Here is a 20678-nt window from a genome sequence, read left to right on the forward strand (position 1 = left end):
TCCCAGCTGTGCTGTTTCTCCGCACTACTTCAGCTTTATCACAGGCTTTTTCTTCTTTGCAGTTCCATATTCAGGTGAGCTCTGAAGTCCATTGCTCACTGTTTCTTGTTGCCACCGAGCTTCTCATATATTTGGGGTTATATTTGCCCTCCTCCACTTCCTATAGATTCACCTTGTCTTTCAGCTGCCTGTAACTCTTCAGGCAGGTTTTACCACTTGCCTTTTGGTTCTGTGGGTCTGGTCTCCGTCAGCCACCATGTAATACCATCAGGTCTGTGCATTTGTAAGTGAATATTTAAATAATTGTAAACAAAGGCCAGTATAAGAGTACATCTCCTGGACCCTTAATAATGAATCTCCGTTTTCTCATGATCCGATATCACAGTGACCTTTCACATGCATTCAGTAGCTGTTTGTAGAGTTGATGCATAATTAACCCTTTACTTCATCACACATGGAGAAATCAGATCTTTCCCTTCCCTGTGTTTAGCCAGATACTGAGACCTCTGGAGTAAATATTGTTGACTCCTTTCTGATTTGTATATTACTGCTGAAGTTCATCCATCCTTCTTGTTGGACCACTATACCCATAGATGGTAATGGAGAAGTCTGGGTCATTGGCTGTAAGGTATGATTCAATGAGACATCTAAGACCAGTCCACAAAATCTGACAATGTCAGCCTCCTAATTTTAGACTAAGTCCCTAAATGTTATTGAAGATAAGTTTATAAGGTTGATGTGGCAGGATGTATCCGGCCCCTACACCATCATTTGGGTCATCCAAGGGTCTTCTTTTTCTTTGACAGTTTGATATGACTAAATAGCTTGCCAGACCTCTTCAAAGGGTGTTTAAAAGTCAAGTACATTGCTGTAAATCTGGAGTTATATCTGGTAGAGTTGACTGAATTAGTGCAGCATGTTTTCCTTCCCAAAAGGATGCTAGTGAACCAGATTTTTTTAAAAACACATTCTGATTGCTTCAACGTTATCATTAATGAGAGTAACTTTTTATTCCGGATGTGTTCTTACACTTACTTTAAACAAAAATGTTCTCTTGTTGCATCAGTGAGCTTTGAACTGTTTCTGTGGAGCACTTGTTTAGCCTTTGGTTAATAGTCCAGTAACACTGGAACTATATTTCCATTCATTTTATTCAACAATGTCATTTTGTTCTTCAATTAAATTTACGTAAGTCTTAACAAAATTTAGCAACACTTCTCTTTAATTTTTTGATTTGAAATCAGCATTTGTTTAGTTCCCAGCATCTAAAAATACATTGTTGCAATCTTATCTTCGTTATACCATATGATTATCTTCACATTGGTATATTGTATGCACTTTTTCGAAGTCATAGCCTTCGATCTTGAAGTAACCACTTAATCTGCCAGAATTGATACATTTACAGTTTGATTTATTGAATCACTAGTAACCAAGTGACTTGATAATGTGTTAAATGGCACAAGTAATGCAGTGCAAGAGGTATACCCTTCAGTTCAACATGAAGGATGCCAGTGGATTTTTCAGAGTATTTACCTCACTGTTAAATTGGAGTAATCTTGCAGTCATTGATACACATTCAGAGAACATTATAGACTGCTCTTTGGTAGATTCTCAAGTTCTGTGCATCTCTGATTTTAATTACAACACTGATAGCTGCCGTGTCTTGTAGTTCCTGAGACTATAAGCCCTGGTATTTATTCCCTGAACCTTTCTTAATCTAAACTTTTTGCTTTACTTTTTAATGTACTTCTTGAAACTGACCTCTTTGACCAAGCCTTTGGCCAAATCTAAGTTTTCTAATGAGATGTGGTTTTTAATGTTGCTAATTCTTCTGTGAGGTGCCTTTGAATATTTTGCTACTTTAAAGGCACCATTATTATTGTGTTGATACTGTACATGTGTTAGTGTCAATTTTTCTCTGCAGACAACGCTGCTAGATTTGGATGCCTTGGCAAGACATCTTGCTGACTGCATTCACAGGTTGGTCAACATAAATTTAGAAGCTTTTCTCAGGACTACATTATGTTATTGCATTATTGCATATTGATTTCTTTTCCCTTCCCCTTTTCTGTAGCAGGGAAATCCTTGATCAGCAAGATAGTAACATTGAAGATGATGGACTTACAGGACTTCTGCGACTTTGCACTGTGGTCATAAAGCACAAGCCCCCATTTAAATTCTCTCGAGAAGGGCAGGTAAAAGATTTTACATTTTAGAGTGATAAAACATAGTAAGTGGCCACTTGGGCTGATGTGGATGTATAACGTGTTTGATCAAGGAGCCTTGCTTGACCCTCCATTGTTGCTTTATGTTAAGGTTTCTTGAAACACCTCATGCTTAAATACCTGCACAAGTTTCATTTGAAATTTTTTATGGAATCAACTTCCACGACCTTATTGTACTGAGAGTTCTAAATCCTGGCAATTCTGAATGAAAACATTCCACCTCTTCTCCCACCTGTGTGGCGAAGTTGGTGGCTCTGTGAATATGACAGTGGACTAGCAGTCCAGAGCCCCGGGCTAATTTTCTGGCAATGTAGGTTCAAATGTCAGCTTGGCAGATAGTGAAATTTGAATTCAGTACAAACCTGTAATTAAAAGAAGGCTAGCCTAATAGTAACCATTAATCAGCATTAAAACCCATCTGGTTCCCCATTATCCTTACCCACAGCAATGTGGTTGACTTGTAACTCCTGCCTGAGAATTGGGGATGAGCAATAAATGTGGGCCTGGTCCGCAATGTCTGCATTGCCTGAACAAATAGGAAGTAGTTCCATTCCTAATGATTTTGAACTGATGACCACTTATGGACCCAGTCACCAAAGGGGTTTTTTTCCCCTGAACTTGCTAATCAAACCTCCCTTAATCAAAAAATGTTGAATCGTTTACGACTTAGTTCTCTTTGTTTTGAAGAAAAATAGTTCTAACTTTTCCAGTCTCCTCAAAACTGATTTCCTTTATCCCTGGTAATAACATCTCCGCATACTGTTTCTGTACCCACTTCAGACCCTTTATGTCTCCGATTCAATAGGGGATATTCAGAACAAGAGGGCCTGACTTTAATATTTAGGGGTAGGTATTCTGAAGATAATGTTTTTATAGAGGCATGTGAGTATGAAACTGATTTCCTTAAAGGCTATGAAGGCTTTTCAATACTAAGAGTAAAATTATTCAACAAATGTAGAAGAAATCTGCACAAACGAACCAGTGGTGTCGGTCAGCTATGATCTTAATTGTGTAGAAGCATAGAAAATGAAGGCAGGAGTGGGCATTTGGCCACCAGGCTGATACTATCATCCAGTATGATTTTGGCTGATCATCCAACTCAGTACGCTGTTCCTGCTTTCTTCCCTTTTTTTTTATCCTTTTAGCCTGAAGAATAGTATTTAAGCCCTTCTCAAAAACATACAATGTTTTGAAATATAGGATATAGGAACAGGACTATGCCATTCAGCTCTTCAAGCCTGCTCCACCATTTAATATGACCATACTATTTTGAACATCGTTCCTGCTTTCACCCCATATCCTTTTGATCCCTTCAGCCCTAAACGCTATCTGTTTTCTTGAAAAGATTCCTTATTTTGGCCTCAGCAGGTTTCTGAGAGTGAATTTCATGCACTTACCACATCTTCTGGGTAAAGAAATTCATCCTCATCTCAGTCTTAAATGGCCCACCCTATATCCTTAAAGCTGTAATCCCTGTTTCTGGACTCCTTGGTCATCAGGGCATCTTTCTCAATTTACCCTGTCTAGTCCTTTTAGAATTTAATTGGTTTCTGTGAGATCCCCCTCACCAGCATTCTTTTAAAATCCAGTGAATCTCATCCTAATTGATCTAGCACGTCTTCGTGCCTTGGTCTTGCCATCCCAGAAATTAGCCAAATAAACTTTGTTGCACTCCTTCCATAGCCTGAAGCAGACCAAGACTGCACATTATATTCCAAGTGTGGTCTCACCAAGTCCCTGTGCAATTGCTGTAAGCGTTCCCTGCGTCTACACTCAAATCCTGTCTCAGTGAAGGCCAGAGGAGTATAACCGAATACACATGAGGGGTTGACTATCTTTCTGTTTGTGCACTTCACAGAATATTTGAATGCTTTTGAAGCTATAGGAAGTGGTTACTGGTACCAGTTTTTATCAAATCCTAACTAACTTTTCCATAATAAGTCGTACTTCAAGAGAAATTCTAATAGTTGTTTTGTAGTTTGACAAACATTTTTGTAATCTGGTTGTAAATGGAAGAAGCCATTACTTTGCTAAGAATCATTCAATGTAAGATATTTTCTTTTTAATGTAAGTGAGATGCTAATTTTGAATAAATTGCAAAGAAACATTTATTTCCTTTCAATATTCTGCCTGGATGTCTACCTGAATGTCTGTCATAATGCTCAATTTTCCTGCTTTGTTCGATTAGATCATTCAGCCCATAAAGTCTGCTTCACTGTTTAGTGAGATCATGGTTGATTTGATAGTCCTTAACTGTACTTTACTACCTGTCCTGATAACCATTGATTCCCTTACTGATTTATTAAAAAAAATGCTTCTATCAGCCTTGAATGTACTTCTGAATGACTGAGCTTCTACTGCTGCCTGTGGTAAAGAATTGCCTAGAAAGACTACCCTCTAAGAGAAGAAATTCCTCCTTGTCTTCATCTTAAATTGGTGGCCTCATATTCTGAGATTAAACCCTCTGGTCTTAAACTCTTCCACAAGGAGAAACAAACTCTCCACATCTACTCAGTCAAGCCTCCTAAGAACCTTACGTGATTTTCAATAAGGTCATTTCTCATTCTTCTAAATTCCAATGAGTCTACTCAATATGTCCTGTTAAGAAAATCCCTCCATACCACACATCTACTTACTGAACCTTCTCTGTACTGCCTCCACTGCGAGTGTATTTTTCTTCAAAGTGTTGCATAGCATAGCAACAGACCCTTCTGTCCACTTGTCCATGCCAACCAGATATCCTAAACTGATCTAATTTCCTTTGTCAGCATTTGGACTATATCCCTCTAAATCTTTTCTATTCATGTACACAGCCAGATGCCTTTTAAATGTTCTTATTGTACCAGCCTCCATTACGTCCTCTGCAGTTCATTCCACGTACCACCCTCTACATGAAAAAGTTGTCCCTTGGGTCCTTTTTAAATCTTTCCCTTCTCACCTTAAACGTCAACTTCTAGTTTTGGACTCCCCTATCCTGGAGAAAAGACTTTTGGCTGTTCACCATATCCATGCACCTCATGATTTTGTAAACCTCTATAAAGCTCCCCCCTCAGCCTCCAAGGCAAATAAACCCAGCCTATTCAACCTCTCCCTATAGCTTAAACGCTCCAGGTCTGGCAACATTCTTGTAAATCTTTCCTGAACCGTTCCAAGTTTCGCAACATCTTTGCTACAGCAGCAAGGCCAGAATTGAATGCAGTATTCCAGTGGTGGCCTACCCAATGTCCTGCATCGCCTCAACATAACCTCCTAACTCCTGCACTCAAAACACTGACCAATCAAGGCAAGTGTACCAAATGTCGCCTTCACTATGTACCTGTGGCTCCACTTTCAAGGAACTATGAACCTGAACTCCAAGGTCTCTTTGTTTGGCAACACACCCCAGGACTGTTGGATATGGGGACCAAGACTGTTCACGTTGAGGGTATTAAGGAAAGGACCTGGCAGATTACCCACCACAAATTACATGGAAGTTTTCAACTGAACATTGAATTCCTTGACTTTACACAACTTCAAGTTGATCTAGTTTCACATACTGACACCTGCAATAATATCTAATATCATAATATGTTGAAACTGTCAATAGGTAATCGGTAGCAGAGGATCACAAAATCCAAAGAATGAAAAATAAATTGTGGGTGAAAAGTAAATTCAGTGAGATTCATTTAGGATGTCCAGCTTTTCAGTTTTCAAGTATTGCATGTTGTTAAGAATATAAATCCAGTAATTTATCAGATAAATTACAAAACAGGAATGAAGAATATGTAAAATTCGAATGCCCAGCATGCACAGCTTACTTTGGTGAACTATATAGATTTACAATTTTGCTGTTGGCAAACAATATTGTAGCATCAGGTAGGATGAAGTACAGAGTAAGAATCATACCCATAAAAACTATATTGTTTAAATCTGTATAAGCAGTTTACAGATATTTATCATGCGTATTAGTGTGTTTGGTCAGCTCATTTTGTTTTAGTGCTTGCTAAATATGGAGGACCAAAGCAATTTTCTCGTGTTTTCATTGTAGGAATTCCTAAGAGATGTATTCAATCTCCTGTTCTTACTGCCAAGCCTGAAGGATAGACAACAACCAAAATGTAAATCTCATTCCTCCAGAGCAGCAGCCTACGATTTGTTGGTGGAAATGGTGAAGGGCTCAGCAGAAAACTACAGGCTGCTACACAACTGGGTGATGGCACAACATATGCAATGTAAGAAAGACTTATAATTGTGTTTGATAATCATTTTTGGACGGCTAATTTTGAAGAACTAAGAATACTTTTCAGGAAACATTAAGTATAAAGCTTTGTGCTGAGCATGTAATAAAAATAGCTATCATCAGGCTTAGCACTAAACAGAAGTGACTTTACATGGCTAACATGATTTTACAGAAGAGAAGCGTCCTGCCTAACAATGTCCCTTGATTTTGAGTGAGAAAAACCCCATGCCACTGTGATTAATTTCTTTTGATAGAAAAAAAAGGTCAATGAGACTGCCAGTCTCTGCTGCAATCCAGTGGCAATACCCTGACTAATTAGAACCTATCTGCCCGATCTGGGAACCAAGATTGACAGTTAATGGTCATTGTTGCACCTCCATTCTAATGATGGCAGCATTAATCAACACCTTCTTGTCATGTTGCATAAATTAGTGACCTCTTTCTCCTGTTTGTTTTTTGCATCCTAGCCCTGATGAATGCAAGATGAAAAATTTTGACTTATTGTCTCCTATTAGCAATGTTTAAACTCTTCAATTTGTACCTTGCTTCAAAAGAAGTTCTACATGAGAGGCTAATATTTAAAATCAAAACTATTGGATTACAAGTAAAATTTCACATGAATTTGAGGGTAGAAAACAACAGGTATTTTTAGTGCGTTAACCAAGATAGATGGATGCACGTAGTGTCCCAGGTGTATAGATTGAAACTATCATTTCTAACTGGCATCAATCACTTGGGCTCAAGTACTCGAGAGAAGTTGGTCAAGATTCTATGATTATCCCAAACCAGGTGCTGAATAGAATTATAAAGCAAGTTGGAGAAGATGATAAAAGGATTTGAAACTTAATGCAGAAATGTTGCACATTGGAAACAGAAGTGGATAATGCATACAGAAATGGTGTTGCTGTTACTATGGGCAACATGAAAAGAAACTTAGAAACATTATTGAAATTTAACACTCCTCATTCCCATTCAGTTTAGAGCAGCAGTAAATAAAATGATTTGAATGTTGAACAATGTAGCCTAAACGGTGGAATACAGCCAATTGGAAGTCATGGTTAGTTTGCACAACTCTGATTAAATCACATCCTGAATATGATATCTGTGTGATGGCCCAGAAACAAGTGAAATTTAATTGCAGAAGGCTCTAGAGAGAAGAGCTTGTTTGCTGTTACAAGAGTTTAAAATACGAAGAAGCATTAAGAAGCTCAACTTTTTATATTGCCGAGGAAGCTTTTGAGACCAATTCCTTTTGAAATATTCAAGTTATTTTTTGGCATAGAACTAGAATATTACAGTAAATCATGAGAACAGGACAGAGACATAGATGTTTAGTTTGTTTAAAAGAAAATTGGGACTAATGACTTGTAAATTTCTCAAGTGGCATTTGTTGATTGCTGTGCAACCAGCGAGACGGTAAAGTTAGAGCTTGTAGAATAAGAGACACACCTTCATGGAGGCAACGTTTGTTGAATTACAGCTGACGGTAGTGGTAAATGGTTGTTTTTCAGGCTGGGTGGGTATGGTGGAGTTTTTGCAGAAATTGCTGTTAGAACTCTTAGTCTTCCTGATTTATAATTAACAGAGACAAGTGGTTCCCAAACCACTGTCACCTGACTCTGATGCTTGAGAATTATTGCATCCCCAGAACTGCAAGGTTGGGGTATATGTAAGAGAAGGGGTGAGAGACATGTGGGTGGGGGAAGGGCAGCTGATGAGACCAGGAGAGAGGGGTAGCTGTTTAATTCATTGGGATTTTAAATAAAGAATCACAGTTTTATATTGGAATTTACGGGACAGAATCCAGATTGCGAGGATCAGCCAGGCATGCTAGTTTGAAAAAGGTTCCATAATGTACTATACCTTTTAGCACTAGGTTGGAGTTCTACAAAAGTGGTTGCTGTATTGGAGCTGGCCACCCCATTGGGGACCATGACACAGCTTAGAAAACCCTGACTTTGACTGTGGTGTGTAGATTACAATTTCAAAATGTGTGGACAGTGTAAAATTTGGAAGAATTGTGAAATGTGAGGATGTTAGTGTCCTTTTGAAAGACATAGATAGGTTGGTGGAATGAGTATACAAGTGGCAAAGGAGATTTGATGCAGAAAATTGAAAGCTAAGACCATAAGGTGTAAGAGCTGATGTAGGCCATTCAACGCAGAGAGTCTGCTTTACAATTCAATGAGATCATGGCTAGCCTGATAATCCTCACCTCTACTTTCCTGCCTTTTCTCCATTACCCTTGGGATAATCATAGAATCTTGACTCCCTTACTTATTAAAAGTCCTTCTGTCTCAGCCTTGAGTGAACTTTATGACTGAGTCCTGTGGGCAAAAGAGTTCCACAGATTCATTACTAAGAGAAGAAAATTCTCCTCCGTTCTATCTTAAATGGGCAATGTCTTACTCTGATTAAGGCCAATAAGGTTGCCTCTCATTCTTCTAAACTTCATTGAGTACAAGCCCATCTTAATCAAACCCTCCTCGTAAAACAATCTGGGATCCGTATCTGGGATCAACTTAGTCAACATTTTCTGAAGTGCCTCCAATGCCACTTTATCTCACCTAGGATAAGGGGCCCCAAACGCGTTCAGTGTTCAAGCTGCAGTCTGACTAGTGTCACATAGAGTTTTAACATAACATCCCTACTTCTATGCTCCATTCCCTTTGAAATAAAGTCTGATATTCCTATTACCAACTGAGCTCAGGTGCTGGCTGTTTGTGATTCATGTACAAGGATCCCAAATCCCTCTGTTGTGTAGCTTTCTGCAGCCTTTCTCCATTTCTTATTCAAATCTAGCCTTCCTACCAAAGTGCATGACCTTTAATTTTCTCATGAAATATATTCTATCTGCCAAATTTTTGTCCACTCATTTAACTTGTCTGTGATCCTTTGCAGACTCTTTGTGCCATCCTCATCACTAGCCTTCCCACCTATTTTGTCATCTGCAAACTTGGTGATAGTATGTTCACTTTCTGCTCCCAGCCAAAAATTTTTTTTTTAATAATTGTGGCTCCAGCACTGATCCCTGTGGCATTGCACATTACCGGTTGCCATCTGAAAATGCTTCTCGTATCTCAAGTCCCTTCTGTTAGTTAGCAAGTCCTCTATCCATGCTAACATACTAACTGCAACACCATGTGTCACTATCTTAAGATACCATGTATTATGGTACTTAGGAAATAGCTTCTGAAAATCCAAATGTGTTACATTCACTGCTTTCACTTTATTTTTCTTGCTTGATGCATCCTCAAAGAATTTTACTAAATCTGTCAGTAATGATTTTCCCATTGTGAAGCCATACTGGACTCTGATTAAATTATATATGTCTGATTACTGTACTATTATATTGTTTATAATTGATTCTAACATTTTCTGAATAACAGATGTTAAGTGTTATGTATTTACCTTTTATTTTGTTTCATTTTCCTTTTCAAATAAAGGTGTTACATTGACAATTCTCCAATTAGCAACACTCCCCCAGGACCATACCATTAAGTGTATAAGCCCTGTCCTGATTTGCCTTTCCAAAGTGCAGCACCTCACATTTATCCACATTAAAGTCATGGAAATACGCAACAAGGAAACAGACCCTTTCGTCCAACTCGTCCATGCTGACCAGATGTCTTAAACTGATCTAATCCTATTTGCCAGCATTTGGCCCATATCCCTCTAATCCCTTCCTATTCATGTACCCATCCAGATGCCTTTTAAATGTTGTAATTGTACCAGCTTCTACCACTTCCTCTGGCAGCTCATTCCATGCACTCACCAAGTACTGCGTGAAAAAGTTGCACCTTAAGTCCCTTTTAAGCCTTTGCCCTCTCACCTTAAACCTGTGCCCTCTAGTTTTGGACTCCCCTACCCTGGGAAAAAGACCTTGCCTATTTACCCTATCCATGCCCATCATGATTTCATAAACTTCGAAAAGATCATCCCTCAGCCTCCGACACTCCAGAGACAATAGCCCCAAAGTGTATTCAACTTCTTACTTTGGCTGAAGCCCTCCAACTCTGGTAACAGCCTAGTAAATCTATTCTGAACCCTTTCAAGTTTCACAACCACCTCCTTATTGCAGGAAGATCAGAATTGAACGCAGTATTCCAAAAGTGGCCTCACCAGTGACCTGTACAGCCACACATGACCTCCCAACTCTTATACTCAATACACTGACTAATAAGGGCAAGCATACTAAAGGCTCTTTTCACTATCCTGTATAAGTACAACTACACTTGTAAGGAATCAAGACCCTGCACCCTAAGGCCTCTTTGTTTGGCAGCACTGCCCAGGACCGTACTGTTAAGTGTATAAGCGCTGTCCTGATTTGCCTTTCCAAAGTGCAGGCCTCATGTTTATCTACATTAAACTCCACTGCCACTCCTCAGTCCATTTGATCAAGATCCCGTTATACTCTGAGGTACCCTTCGCTGTGCGCTACTATACCAATTTTGGTGTCATCTGAAAATTTACTAGCCATACTTGATGTATTCACATCCAGATCATTTATATAAATGACAAAAAGCAGTGGACCAGCACCGATCCTCCTAGCACACTGCTGGGCACAGGCTTCCAGTCTGAAAAGCAACCCTCCACCAGAGTGCATCCACTATTTCTATGACCGTTCCTATTAGTGTCCTAAAATGTATCCCATTGCGTCAGGGAACTTATCAGACTTTAAACCCGTAAGTTTTCCAAGCACCACTTCCCTAGTAATGGTTGCACGGTAAAATAGGGCTGAGTCAGCATGGTTTTGTCAAGGAGCAGTCATGCCTGACAAATTTGTTAGAATTCTTAGACAACGTAGTGAGCAAGTTAGACAAATGAGAGCTAGTGGATGTGATCTATTTGGTTTTCCAGAAAACAAGGTTTCACATAGGAGGTTGGTAAATGACATAAGAGCCCATGGCATTAGGGGCAAAGTACTGGCATGGATAGATGATTGGCTGACTGTCAGAAAGGAGAGAGTGGGAATGAAGAAGTCTTTTTCAGCATGGCAGCCAGTGACACTGTAGTTCCTCAGGGGTCAGTGTTGGGAACACAGTTATTTGCATTATAGACTAATAATCTGGATGAAGGAACTGAAAGCATTTTTGCTAAATTTGCAGGTGTCATAAGGATAGATGGAGGGACATGTCATGTTGAGGAAGCAAGTAGGCTGCATAAGGACTTGGGACAGGCTAGGAGAATGAGCAAAGAAATAGCAAATGAATTATAATGGGGAAACTGTGAGGTTGTGCACTTTGGTAGGAAAAATAGAGGCATAGACTATCTTCTAAATGAGAAAAGGCTTTGGAAATCTGAAGTATAAAGTGACTTGGGAGTCTTAGTTCAGGATTCTCTTAAGGTTGATATTGAGGTTCACTTGGCAGTTAGGAAGGTAAATGCAGTGTTAGTATTTGTTTAAAGAGGGCTAGAATCTGAGAGCAGGAATGTACTGCTGAAGCTGTAGGCTCTAGTCAGACTGCATTTGGAACACTGTGAGCAGTTTTGGGCTCTGCATCTAAGGAAGGATGTGATGTAATTGGAGGGGATCCGGAGGTGTTTTACAAGATTGATCCCAAGAATGAAGGCCTGGCATATGAGGAGCATTTGAGGACTGAGTCTGTACTCAAAAGTTTAGAAGAATGAGGCTTGAAACTTGCAGAATCTTGCAAGGTCTGGTTAGAGTGCATGTGGCAAAGATGTCTCCTGTAGAAGGAGAGACTTGGAACTGAGGGCACAGCATTACAGTGAAGGGATTACCCTTTAGAACTGAGGTGAGGTGGAATTTCTTCAGCCAGAAGCTTAATCTGTGGAATTCATTGCTGCAGAGGGACGTGGAAACTAAGTCATTGAATTTTTTTAAGACTGAGGTTTTTGATTAATAAGATGATCAAGGCCTACCAAAAAAATTCAAGACAATGGGCTTGAGAAACACATTAGGCACGTTCGAACTGCAGAAGATGCTGGCCGAATGGCTTAATTTTGCTCGTATATTGTAGTTATTTACGCTCGCCTTTTGTCCGTTGCTTGTTTTCTAATTGGGGAATGCTGTCAGTATCTTCTGTGAAGATCGATGTGAAGTATCTATTCAATTCTTCCGCTTTTCTTAGTTCTTATTTGTTATTTCTCTAGCCTTGTTCTCTAAGGGGCCCATGTTAACCTTTACCTCTTTCCGTTTTTTTTTCAATATTTAAAGCAGCTCTTACTGTCCATCTTGATATTACTTGTAAATTACCGCTCAATGTTCATTTTCTGTGGGTTACCAATCCCCTGGCGTATCAGTAATCTTTGCCTTGTTTTGTATTTGATGCCATAACTTCCCTGATTAAGTATAGTCGCTCTATCCCCTTCCAAGAATCCTTTCTCCTCATTGATATATATCCTTGCTGTGAGCTGCAACCATTTTCTTAAGCGCCTGCCATTGTTGCTCAACTATCTTTAGTGCTAAACTCCTCTTGCAGTCCACTCCAGCTAGCTGTGCGTTCATGCCTTTGAGTAATTACTCATATTTAAGCTTAGTATAGTTTCAGTTCGAGTTCCTCCCTCTCAAACCAAATGCTAAATTCATTGTGGTGTCTGTTTCTAAGAGGATCTTTTACTCTGACGTTATTTTAAGAAACCCGTCTCACTACTCATCACCAAATCTAAAATAGTCTGATCAGGGCTGGCAACATCTGTGGAAAGAAAACGGAATTAATGTCTCAGATCTGGTGAACCTTCTTCAGAACTGTTTTCGCATGTATACCATTTTTTCCTAGCTACAAACAGGAATTCGTTTGGGTGGGAGGAATGAACAGATAGACAGAGATGGAGCCAAAAGTGAGAGAATAACTTAGGTAGACAAAGGGGTGAATAACTTAGGTAGAAAAAGGGATGAACGATAGTATGCCAGGGAGAAAAATTGCTGATAATGGGGATAATCAGTAAGTGAAAATGAGATGGCTATGCTGAAAACAGCCTGTGTCAAGATGACCTGATATGTTGTGGTGGGTGGAGGACATGAATGCTGTTCAAGTTCTAAAATTATTGAATTTGATATTGAGTCCGGAAGATTACAGGGACCCCAAGCAAAAATGAGATGCTGTTCCTCCAACTTATGCTGAGCCTTGCTGGAGGACTGCAGCAAGCCTGAGACAAATGTTGACCAGGAAACATGACTGTGTGTTGACGTGGCAGACAACTGCAAGTTCAGGACCATTTTTGTGGACAGAACATAGATGTTTTGCAAAGTGGTCACACAGTCTGCATTTCTCTCCACCGTGGAGGAGACCACATAGTTAACAGCGAATACAATGGACTAGATTAAGTGAAGTACAAGTAAATCGCTGCTTCATCTGGAAGTTGTGTCTGGAGCCTTGGCATGTGAGCAGAGGAGAAGTAAATGGACAAATGTGGCACCTTCTGTGATTACAAAGGAAAGTGCTATGAGTGTGTGCAGTGGTGTTTCGAGTGGACCAGGGGAATGTTCTGGAGGGAACAATCCTTGCAAAATGCTGATGAGAGGGGAGTGAAATATGTGTTTCTTGCTGGCATACTGCTGGAAATGGCAGAGAGGTGGGTCAAGATTGTTTGGATGCAGATGCTGGTGGGGTGGAAAATGAGGACCAGGTAGATCCCATTGGTGTTGTGGGAGGAAAGAGAAAGAGTGAGGGCAGAAGCACAGGAAGTGGGTTCAACATAAGAACGCTGTCAACCATGTTGGCAGGGAATTCTTGGCTGAGGTAAAAGGCAGACATTTCTAAGGCACTCCCTGTAGAAGATGGCTTCTTTAGAACAATGTTAGAAATGATGTAGAAGCTTGGAGTATGGGATAGAGTCTTTACAGGAGCAGAGTGTAAGGATGTATAGTCCAGGTAATTGTGCGAGTTAGTATGTTTTTAGTAGCTATTGGAGGCCATCTTATCAGCAGAAATGTAAACACACATGTCAGGGAAGGGAGGAATCATATGGACAGGTGAAGGTGAGAGGACAATGTAAATTGAAAGCAAAATTGATAAATTTTTCCAATTCCGAATGAGAGGGGGAAGTAGCGCTGATGATGCCATTGACATAATTGAGAAAATATTTTGTGGGAAGGGACTTGAGTAGGATTGGAACAAGGAATTTTCTGTGTACCCCCAAGAGGTGAGCGTAACTGCGTCATAACTAGGAATTCCTAAATTTTGAAGTCTGGAAGGAGTAGCAATACCAGTTTCTGACTTTTTGGAGGAACTTCCAAATGATAGTGTTTGCACAACAATATGCTGTGCTTCTTGGCACAAATGGGTGGAAGTGGGGTGAGGATACAATCTAAACTTTGTAGACAGTGGATAAACTGAAAGATGAAGACGTTCATTGCAGACTGCAAAAGGGATTGCCCTACTTCTGTTATTAAGATATTAGCATAGATGGACCCTCTGGGCAGTAGTCATGACCAAAATGTTGGTGGTAAATTAAGCAGTGAAGGTGCCATTTAGTCTGAAGGAGAGATGACTGGATCTTCCTTTGTTAATGACCGCCAAACCAAGATTTAAATGGAACACGAATGTTACCTGCCACCTATCTACCCAATGAGAAATCTTAGCCAAATCCTGCCCATTAAAGATGGTTTTAATGTGAAGAGAATATTGTCCTTTTGCACACTGCCAGCTGTTTTAAATATGCATTATGGTACAACTTACATAGCAAAGCATGTACAAAATTACAGTCTGTTGAATGTTCCAGCATTTTGTTTCGAGTATTAACATCATTGGGTAAACTTTATTTTGCCTGAATTTTCTCATCCACGACATCTTCTACCCATGCATGTTTTAGTTTCCAGTATTCCATAGACATTGCTCACTGCATGCTTCTGGCCACTACAACGTCAAGGTTATTTTTAAATTTTCAGCTTTTTTGATTATAATAGAAATTGTTGTACTGCTTCAAAGACAAAAAATTCGCATCGTTCCTGTAACGTATTTGATTTCTAAAAGAGATGAGCATAAATAAAAGATAAAATTATGATTTATGATGAATAATTCATTGACTTGCACAAGTTTGATACAATGTATTATGAACTATGGCAGAATAATTTTGAATTAAACTTGATTTTCTTTAATACAGCATCTCATGCACCATACAAGTGGGATTATTGGCCTCATGATGATGTGCGGGCTGAGTGCAGGTTTGTGGGTTTGACGAATCTTGGAGCAACCTGTTACTTAGCTTCCACAATCCAACAGCTGTATATGATACCGGAGGCCAGACAGGCCATCTTTACAGCTAAAGTAAGTACTGTTGAAAAATGACAACTAGTTGATGTATATAGCAATCTGAGTATGTTGATTTTAATCCAGTCAAGAATTAATGCAAAAGTTAAAGTATGTTAAATGAAAGAACTTTGTTATCAGCAGTAATGTTTTCAGTGAACATGGATGTGCAACAAGTCTTGCAGTGCCTTGTAGTTCCTAGAAGAAAGATGGTGCTGCCAGTCAAATCACATGACGGGGTGGAGACAAACTTCTGAGCATTAGTTTGCTGTCACTGAAACCCATTTATATTTCTCCTATTGTTCTGGTGATTGAAATATTATTAATGGTGAAATTTATAACTTTTAAGAGAAATTCAGCTCAATAAGATACCAATGGAATAAACATTTGTAAAACACAAAACTTGGCCAGGTTGTTTGGACAGGGTGAATATGAAGCAGCTGTTCCCCCTTAGTTCAGGGGTTAATAGCAAGGGGGCGTAATTGTAAAGAGGTTTAGAAGGGATTTGAAGAAAAGTTGTTTTTCACTCAGAGGGTGATCGGAATTTGGAATGTACTGCCTGGGAGGATGGTAAGGATGACAAACCTCACAACTTTAAGTATGTGGATGAACACTTGAAGAGTCATAAAATTCAAGCCTGTGGGTCAAGTGCTGGTAAGTGGGATTAGTGTAGATAGGTCAGTAAACACTTGATGGGTTGAAGGTCCTCTTCTATGCTATAAGACTCTTGAGTGATTGTCTGCTTAGTGGTTTCTGCTTCATTTTGAACTGTTCAGAATTTCATGACGGTTTGACAGAATTGACCTGTTAATGTGTCAGTTATTAAACTTGCATCACTCTATTGCTAAGGTATTCATACAAGATACTCTTCATATTTTTCTAAGGGATTTTCTTCCAATCTCAACATAACTGTCTATTAACATTTTTCCTGAATAAGAAATAGGAAGTTTGAATGTTATTGCAAAGTTTCAGATGTTAAACTAGGATGGTTGCACCCACAGACAGACCAGTTTTTCTGTTAATTAAATTTGTTTCTATTTAGTATTGATGGATTACATACCTGCCTAATTAATTCAGGAAAGTGATTGTTTCAGAATCTGCATGTGTCTGACATTCAGCAGCACGTTTACATAGGGAACACAGTGAGCATCAGCATTGTGGTGACAGCATCTGCTTGTTCACAGATGCATCCTAGCAAAGAAGGGTCTGTTGCACCTCTGACATCTCCATGGTTAGGGGGAGGGCGATGGGGGTTGTCTACACAAGCAGTAGTGGTCTTTGCCACTCAATGTACTATTGAGGGCATAGACTCTGGAAAAAATTTTAAATAATTTATATGTTGTGATTCAACATAATTTTTCAGCTCTTCCATGGTTTTTTTTCAGCCTTGATTTTATCTTGGGAAAAGCAGACAACATTGTTTGTACCAGGATTGAGATTCTGATTGTTCAGTCATGGAATTTCATCATTTAAAATGATTTTCTGACAACTACAGTGTTTTATTTTTCATGTATATGATCAAACACTGGTTTTGCCCTGTTTGTATCCGATCTCCCCACATCTTTTGGATTCTGGAAAATTATTTTTCAGGTTGGAAAACTGCCAGTGTGACACGGTTAATCAAAAAGGGAGGGAGGCAAAAAATGGGTAACTATAGGTCGGTTAGCCTAAAAGGAAGAATGCAGTTTAGCCTGGGTGAGCTTATTCCTGCAGTCAAGTCTTGTGCATAATTGATTTGATTGATTTGTGAAGATTGGCCTTTTGAGCTGCTGGTGTATTGAAAGCCACAATTGTGCATTCTATCCCTCACAGAGAGTGGAAATTGTAGGAGATAATGAAGAAGCCTTTTTATTTGTTTATGATGGAACCAACATGATTATGTTCATGGGGGAGGGGGGTAAGGATAGTTTTATTGGAACATGTAGTCACGTGCCACCTATTCAATATTTGTGTCTCCCTATGAAAAACAACACCTCATTTTCTGCTTGGGGATCCTCCAGTCCCCCAATCCCACACTCCAAGCCTTGCTATCACATAGCCTACCATTACACACTACCTGTTATTAATCACTAATAGTCCCCATTAACAACTGTTCACCCTCCCAGCCTGATTATTATCAACTCTTTGTCTGTCCAATTGCTGTTCTTTCTCTTTAGGCTCTATACTATCATTTACTCCCTACCCCATGCCTGTCCCCATTTTTCTGCATATAAACTGACGTTTTCCCAGCCACCCTCAGTTCTGAGGAAGGGTCACTGAACCCAAAGTGTTAGCTCTGTTTTTTCCTTCACAGATGCCAGATCTACTGAGCTTTTCCAGCAAGTTTGTTTTTGTTCCTGATTTACAGCATCTGCAGTACTTTCAGTTTTTACATAGTCACAAAGTGGTTGTTTTCCCGTGAGAGTCTAGAATTGGAGTTCATAGTTTTAGGGTGACAGATTTAAATCAGCGGTAAGGAGAATTTATTTCTGTCAAAGAGTCATTAATCTATGGAATTCACTACTCCAGAGTGCATGTGACAGCAGAACAGTGAATAAAGTTAAGAGGGAGATGAACAGATTCTGATTAATCAAGTAAGTCTCAACCAGAGTGCATAGTATGGAACTAGTAGATGTGTTGTATTTAGACTTCCAGAAGACCTTCTGAAAAGGAAACTCTCAAAAGGTTAAGTCATGAGATAAGAATTGGAGATAGTATATTAGCATGATAGAGAATTGGTTAATAGGTGGGAAAAGATGAGTGAGGGGTAAGGAGTTCTTTTTCAGGTTGGCAACCGGTGGGGTTCCTGTGCCAGAGCAGTAACTGTTTATGATATATATAATGACTTGGAAGAAGGAAGCCAATGTTCTGTGGCTGATGACAGAACAGTAGGTAGAAAGGCAGGTTGCGAAAATATTCGCAACTCAATTCTTCTTTCCTGCCACCTCTTTGCCCACTTACCTAGCATGTCCAGGTCTTTCTGCAGCCTCGTCACTTCCTCAACACTACCTGTCCATCCACATTTGAGTCACCAGAAAACTTAGTAACAATTCTGTCAGCTCCTTTGTCTAGATTGTTGGGCTTTGGAATTCTGTCCCTGTAATACTTTAGTCATTGTGATCAAAACAGAGGTTCATAGTTTTTTAAACATTAAAGAGATATGAGAATAGAGCAGAAAATAGACATTGAGGTAGCTGATCATCTGTGAATGGTCAGGCCCAAGGGGCCAAATGTCCTACACCTGGTTGCCACATTTATGTATCCTCCCTTGTCTGAACTCCTTTCTAATTTAACAGGATTTATGATTAGTACCACTGAAATGTTCTTCCCACTCGTATCGTTTTCACCTGCCCAGATTCATTTTCGAAATTAAATCCGAAATGGCCATTGTCTTGCTGCATACAGTGGCTAAAATCATTTTCCTGAATACATTTTAAGAATTATTCTTCTGTGCCTGTTCAAGCGAATTTACCCTAGTTTGTATTTCTCAGAATTATTTGTATATGTTTAGTCTTCTGTTTTCTGAGATTCCTTGGGATCTGCAGTATACTCCGTCTAATGTGACCCTTCTTTTCTTTCTTTGATTAATGTAGATGATCTGATTTGATATAATCATGGCATCCCTCCTCGAGCCATGCTTGTTTCTTAGAACAGCATCTCAAACCACTCTTTCACCCCCACCCCCTGCATTTTTTTGATGTATCTTTAATTTTATCTGAAAGCAGTGTAACCAGAAACACTGAGCTGCCATTTCTCCACTTTCTTAATCCAAAATTTGTAATGGTGATGATTTTTGGGTGATTTCCTCATTGCCTGCTGTCTAAAGGCTGTGTTCTTTAAGGCTTGGTCAGTTCTGGTGTCACTCAGCTGAGCAGAGTGATGGATCTAAAGTCCCACCTAAAATATATTCTGTGATCTTGCCACCCTCAGTATTTTCTCCCAAGTGTTGCATGATGTAGAGGAGTACTGGCCTAAAGCCTTAGTACTTAATGGAGCCGGGGTCAATGCTGAGAACTTCCACAGCAACTCCTTCCTGACCGCATGCCACTGTGCCACTACCTTGGATGAGTCTACATGTTGGTGGTACAAGACATAACCATTGATGGTGATGGTCATCTCTGAGAAATTGTAAGGTATGATACCGTGCATATGACTGTAAGGCTGTTGTTTGACTAGTCAGCGGGACAGCTCTCTGAATTTTGGAACAAACCCTCCAGATGTTGGCAAGCTGAGCTTTGTATGGTTGGGTTTGCCATTGATATTTCTGGTGCTGATGTCAATTCCAGGTGGCCTGCCCATTTACATTCCTTTAACATTCAACTATATTCATACTAAAGCAGTTTCACTTGAAAATATTTTTTGTATCTGTTAGCCTGGGACCATATGGTCAATCTAAACTTCGATAGCATGCAGCCACAGACACAAACCCACTTTTGTGACATTATTGTTTTACATTGGCTACAATTAATCTATTACACATAATGGTCATTACCCATAACTAAATTACAACTAATTGTTGAAAAAATGGGTTCAGTTTCCATGGTCTCAGAGCAGCAAAATTCTTTGCTTGCTGAGATTAATTTTCCAAATTGACATTCCCTAATCAGGATTGCAAATTTTCAGATTTTTTAGTCAATTTAGTCTTTGAGATTTTACCAATGATCTTTGGCACTTCTCCTTGGAGATTGGTCCAAGAAAAGCTAAGATGTGTGCTAGAGGTATCTCTGGATCATTTGAACATCAAGTTAGGAAGATAGTGATTTTTCTTTTACTGGGGAAAGAAGAATTGAGTTGTGAATAGATTCAAGATATTTCTAACTGTGGAGAAATGAAAATATAAGCAGATTATGGAGGTACATATTAGAAATTGGAGTAATACTTTTTATTTATGAAGATCAGAATCAAACTGAGTAAATACACTTTTCACAATCTCATGACATTGTAAAATGTTCGATTGCTTAATGAAAAGAAGAAACATGGTTAGACCTAGAGCAGGTTTCAGATTTTAAAGATAAATATACATTCTGAAGATTATGTAAT

The 20678-nt window shown here is 39.3% G+C and overlaps 1 protein-coding gene across 1 annotated transcript in view; it reads left to right on the top strand.

The window, feature by feature from the left end:
• The window catches only part of usp34 (ubiquitin specific peptidase 34), a 329850-nt gene that overhangs the window by 200922 nt on the left and 108250 nt on the right, over nucleotides 1–20678 (top strand). Inside the window, exons 39-43 of the mRNA XM_059648851.1 lie at nucleotides 1925–1980; nucleotides 2075–2195; nucleotides 6253–6436; nucleotides 15514–15677; nucleotides 17472–17556. Of these exons, the coding sequence (XP_059504834.1) occupies nucleotides 1925–1980; nucleotides 2075–2195; nucleotides 6253–6436; nucleotides 15514–15677; nucleotides 17472–17556 (610 nt within the window). The remainder of the gene's footprint in view (nucleotides 1–1924; nucleotides 1981–2074; nucleotides 2196–6252; nucleotides 6437–15513; nucleotides 15678–17471; nucleotides 17557–20678) is intronic.

The sequence above is a fragment of the Stegostoma tigrinum genome, chromosome 9 (assembly GCF_030684315.1).
Source record: "Stegostoma tigrinum isolate sSteTig4 chromosome 9, sSteTig4.hap1, whole genome shotgun sequence".
Lineage (NCBI taxonomy): Eukaryota > Metazoa > Chordata > Chondrichthyes > Orectolobiformes > Stegostomatidae > Stegostoma > Stegostoma tigrinum.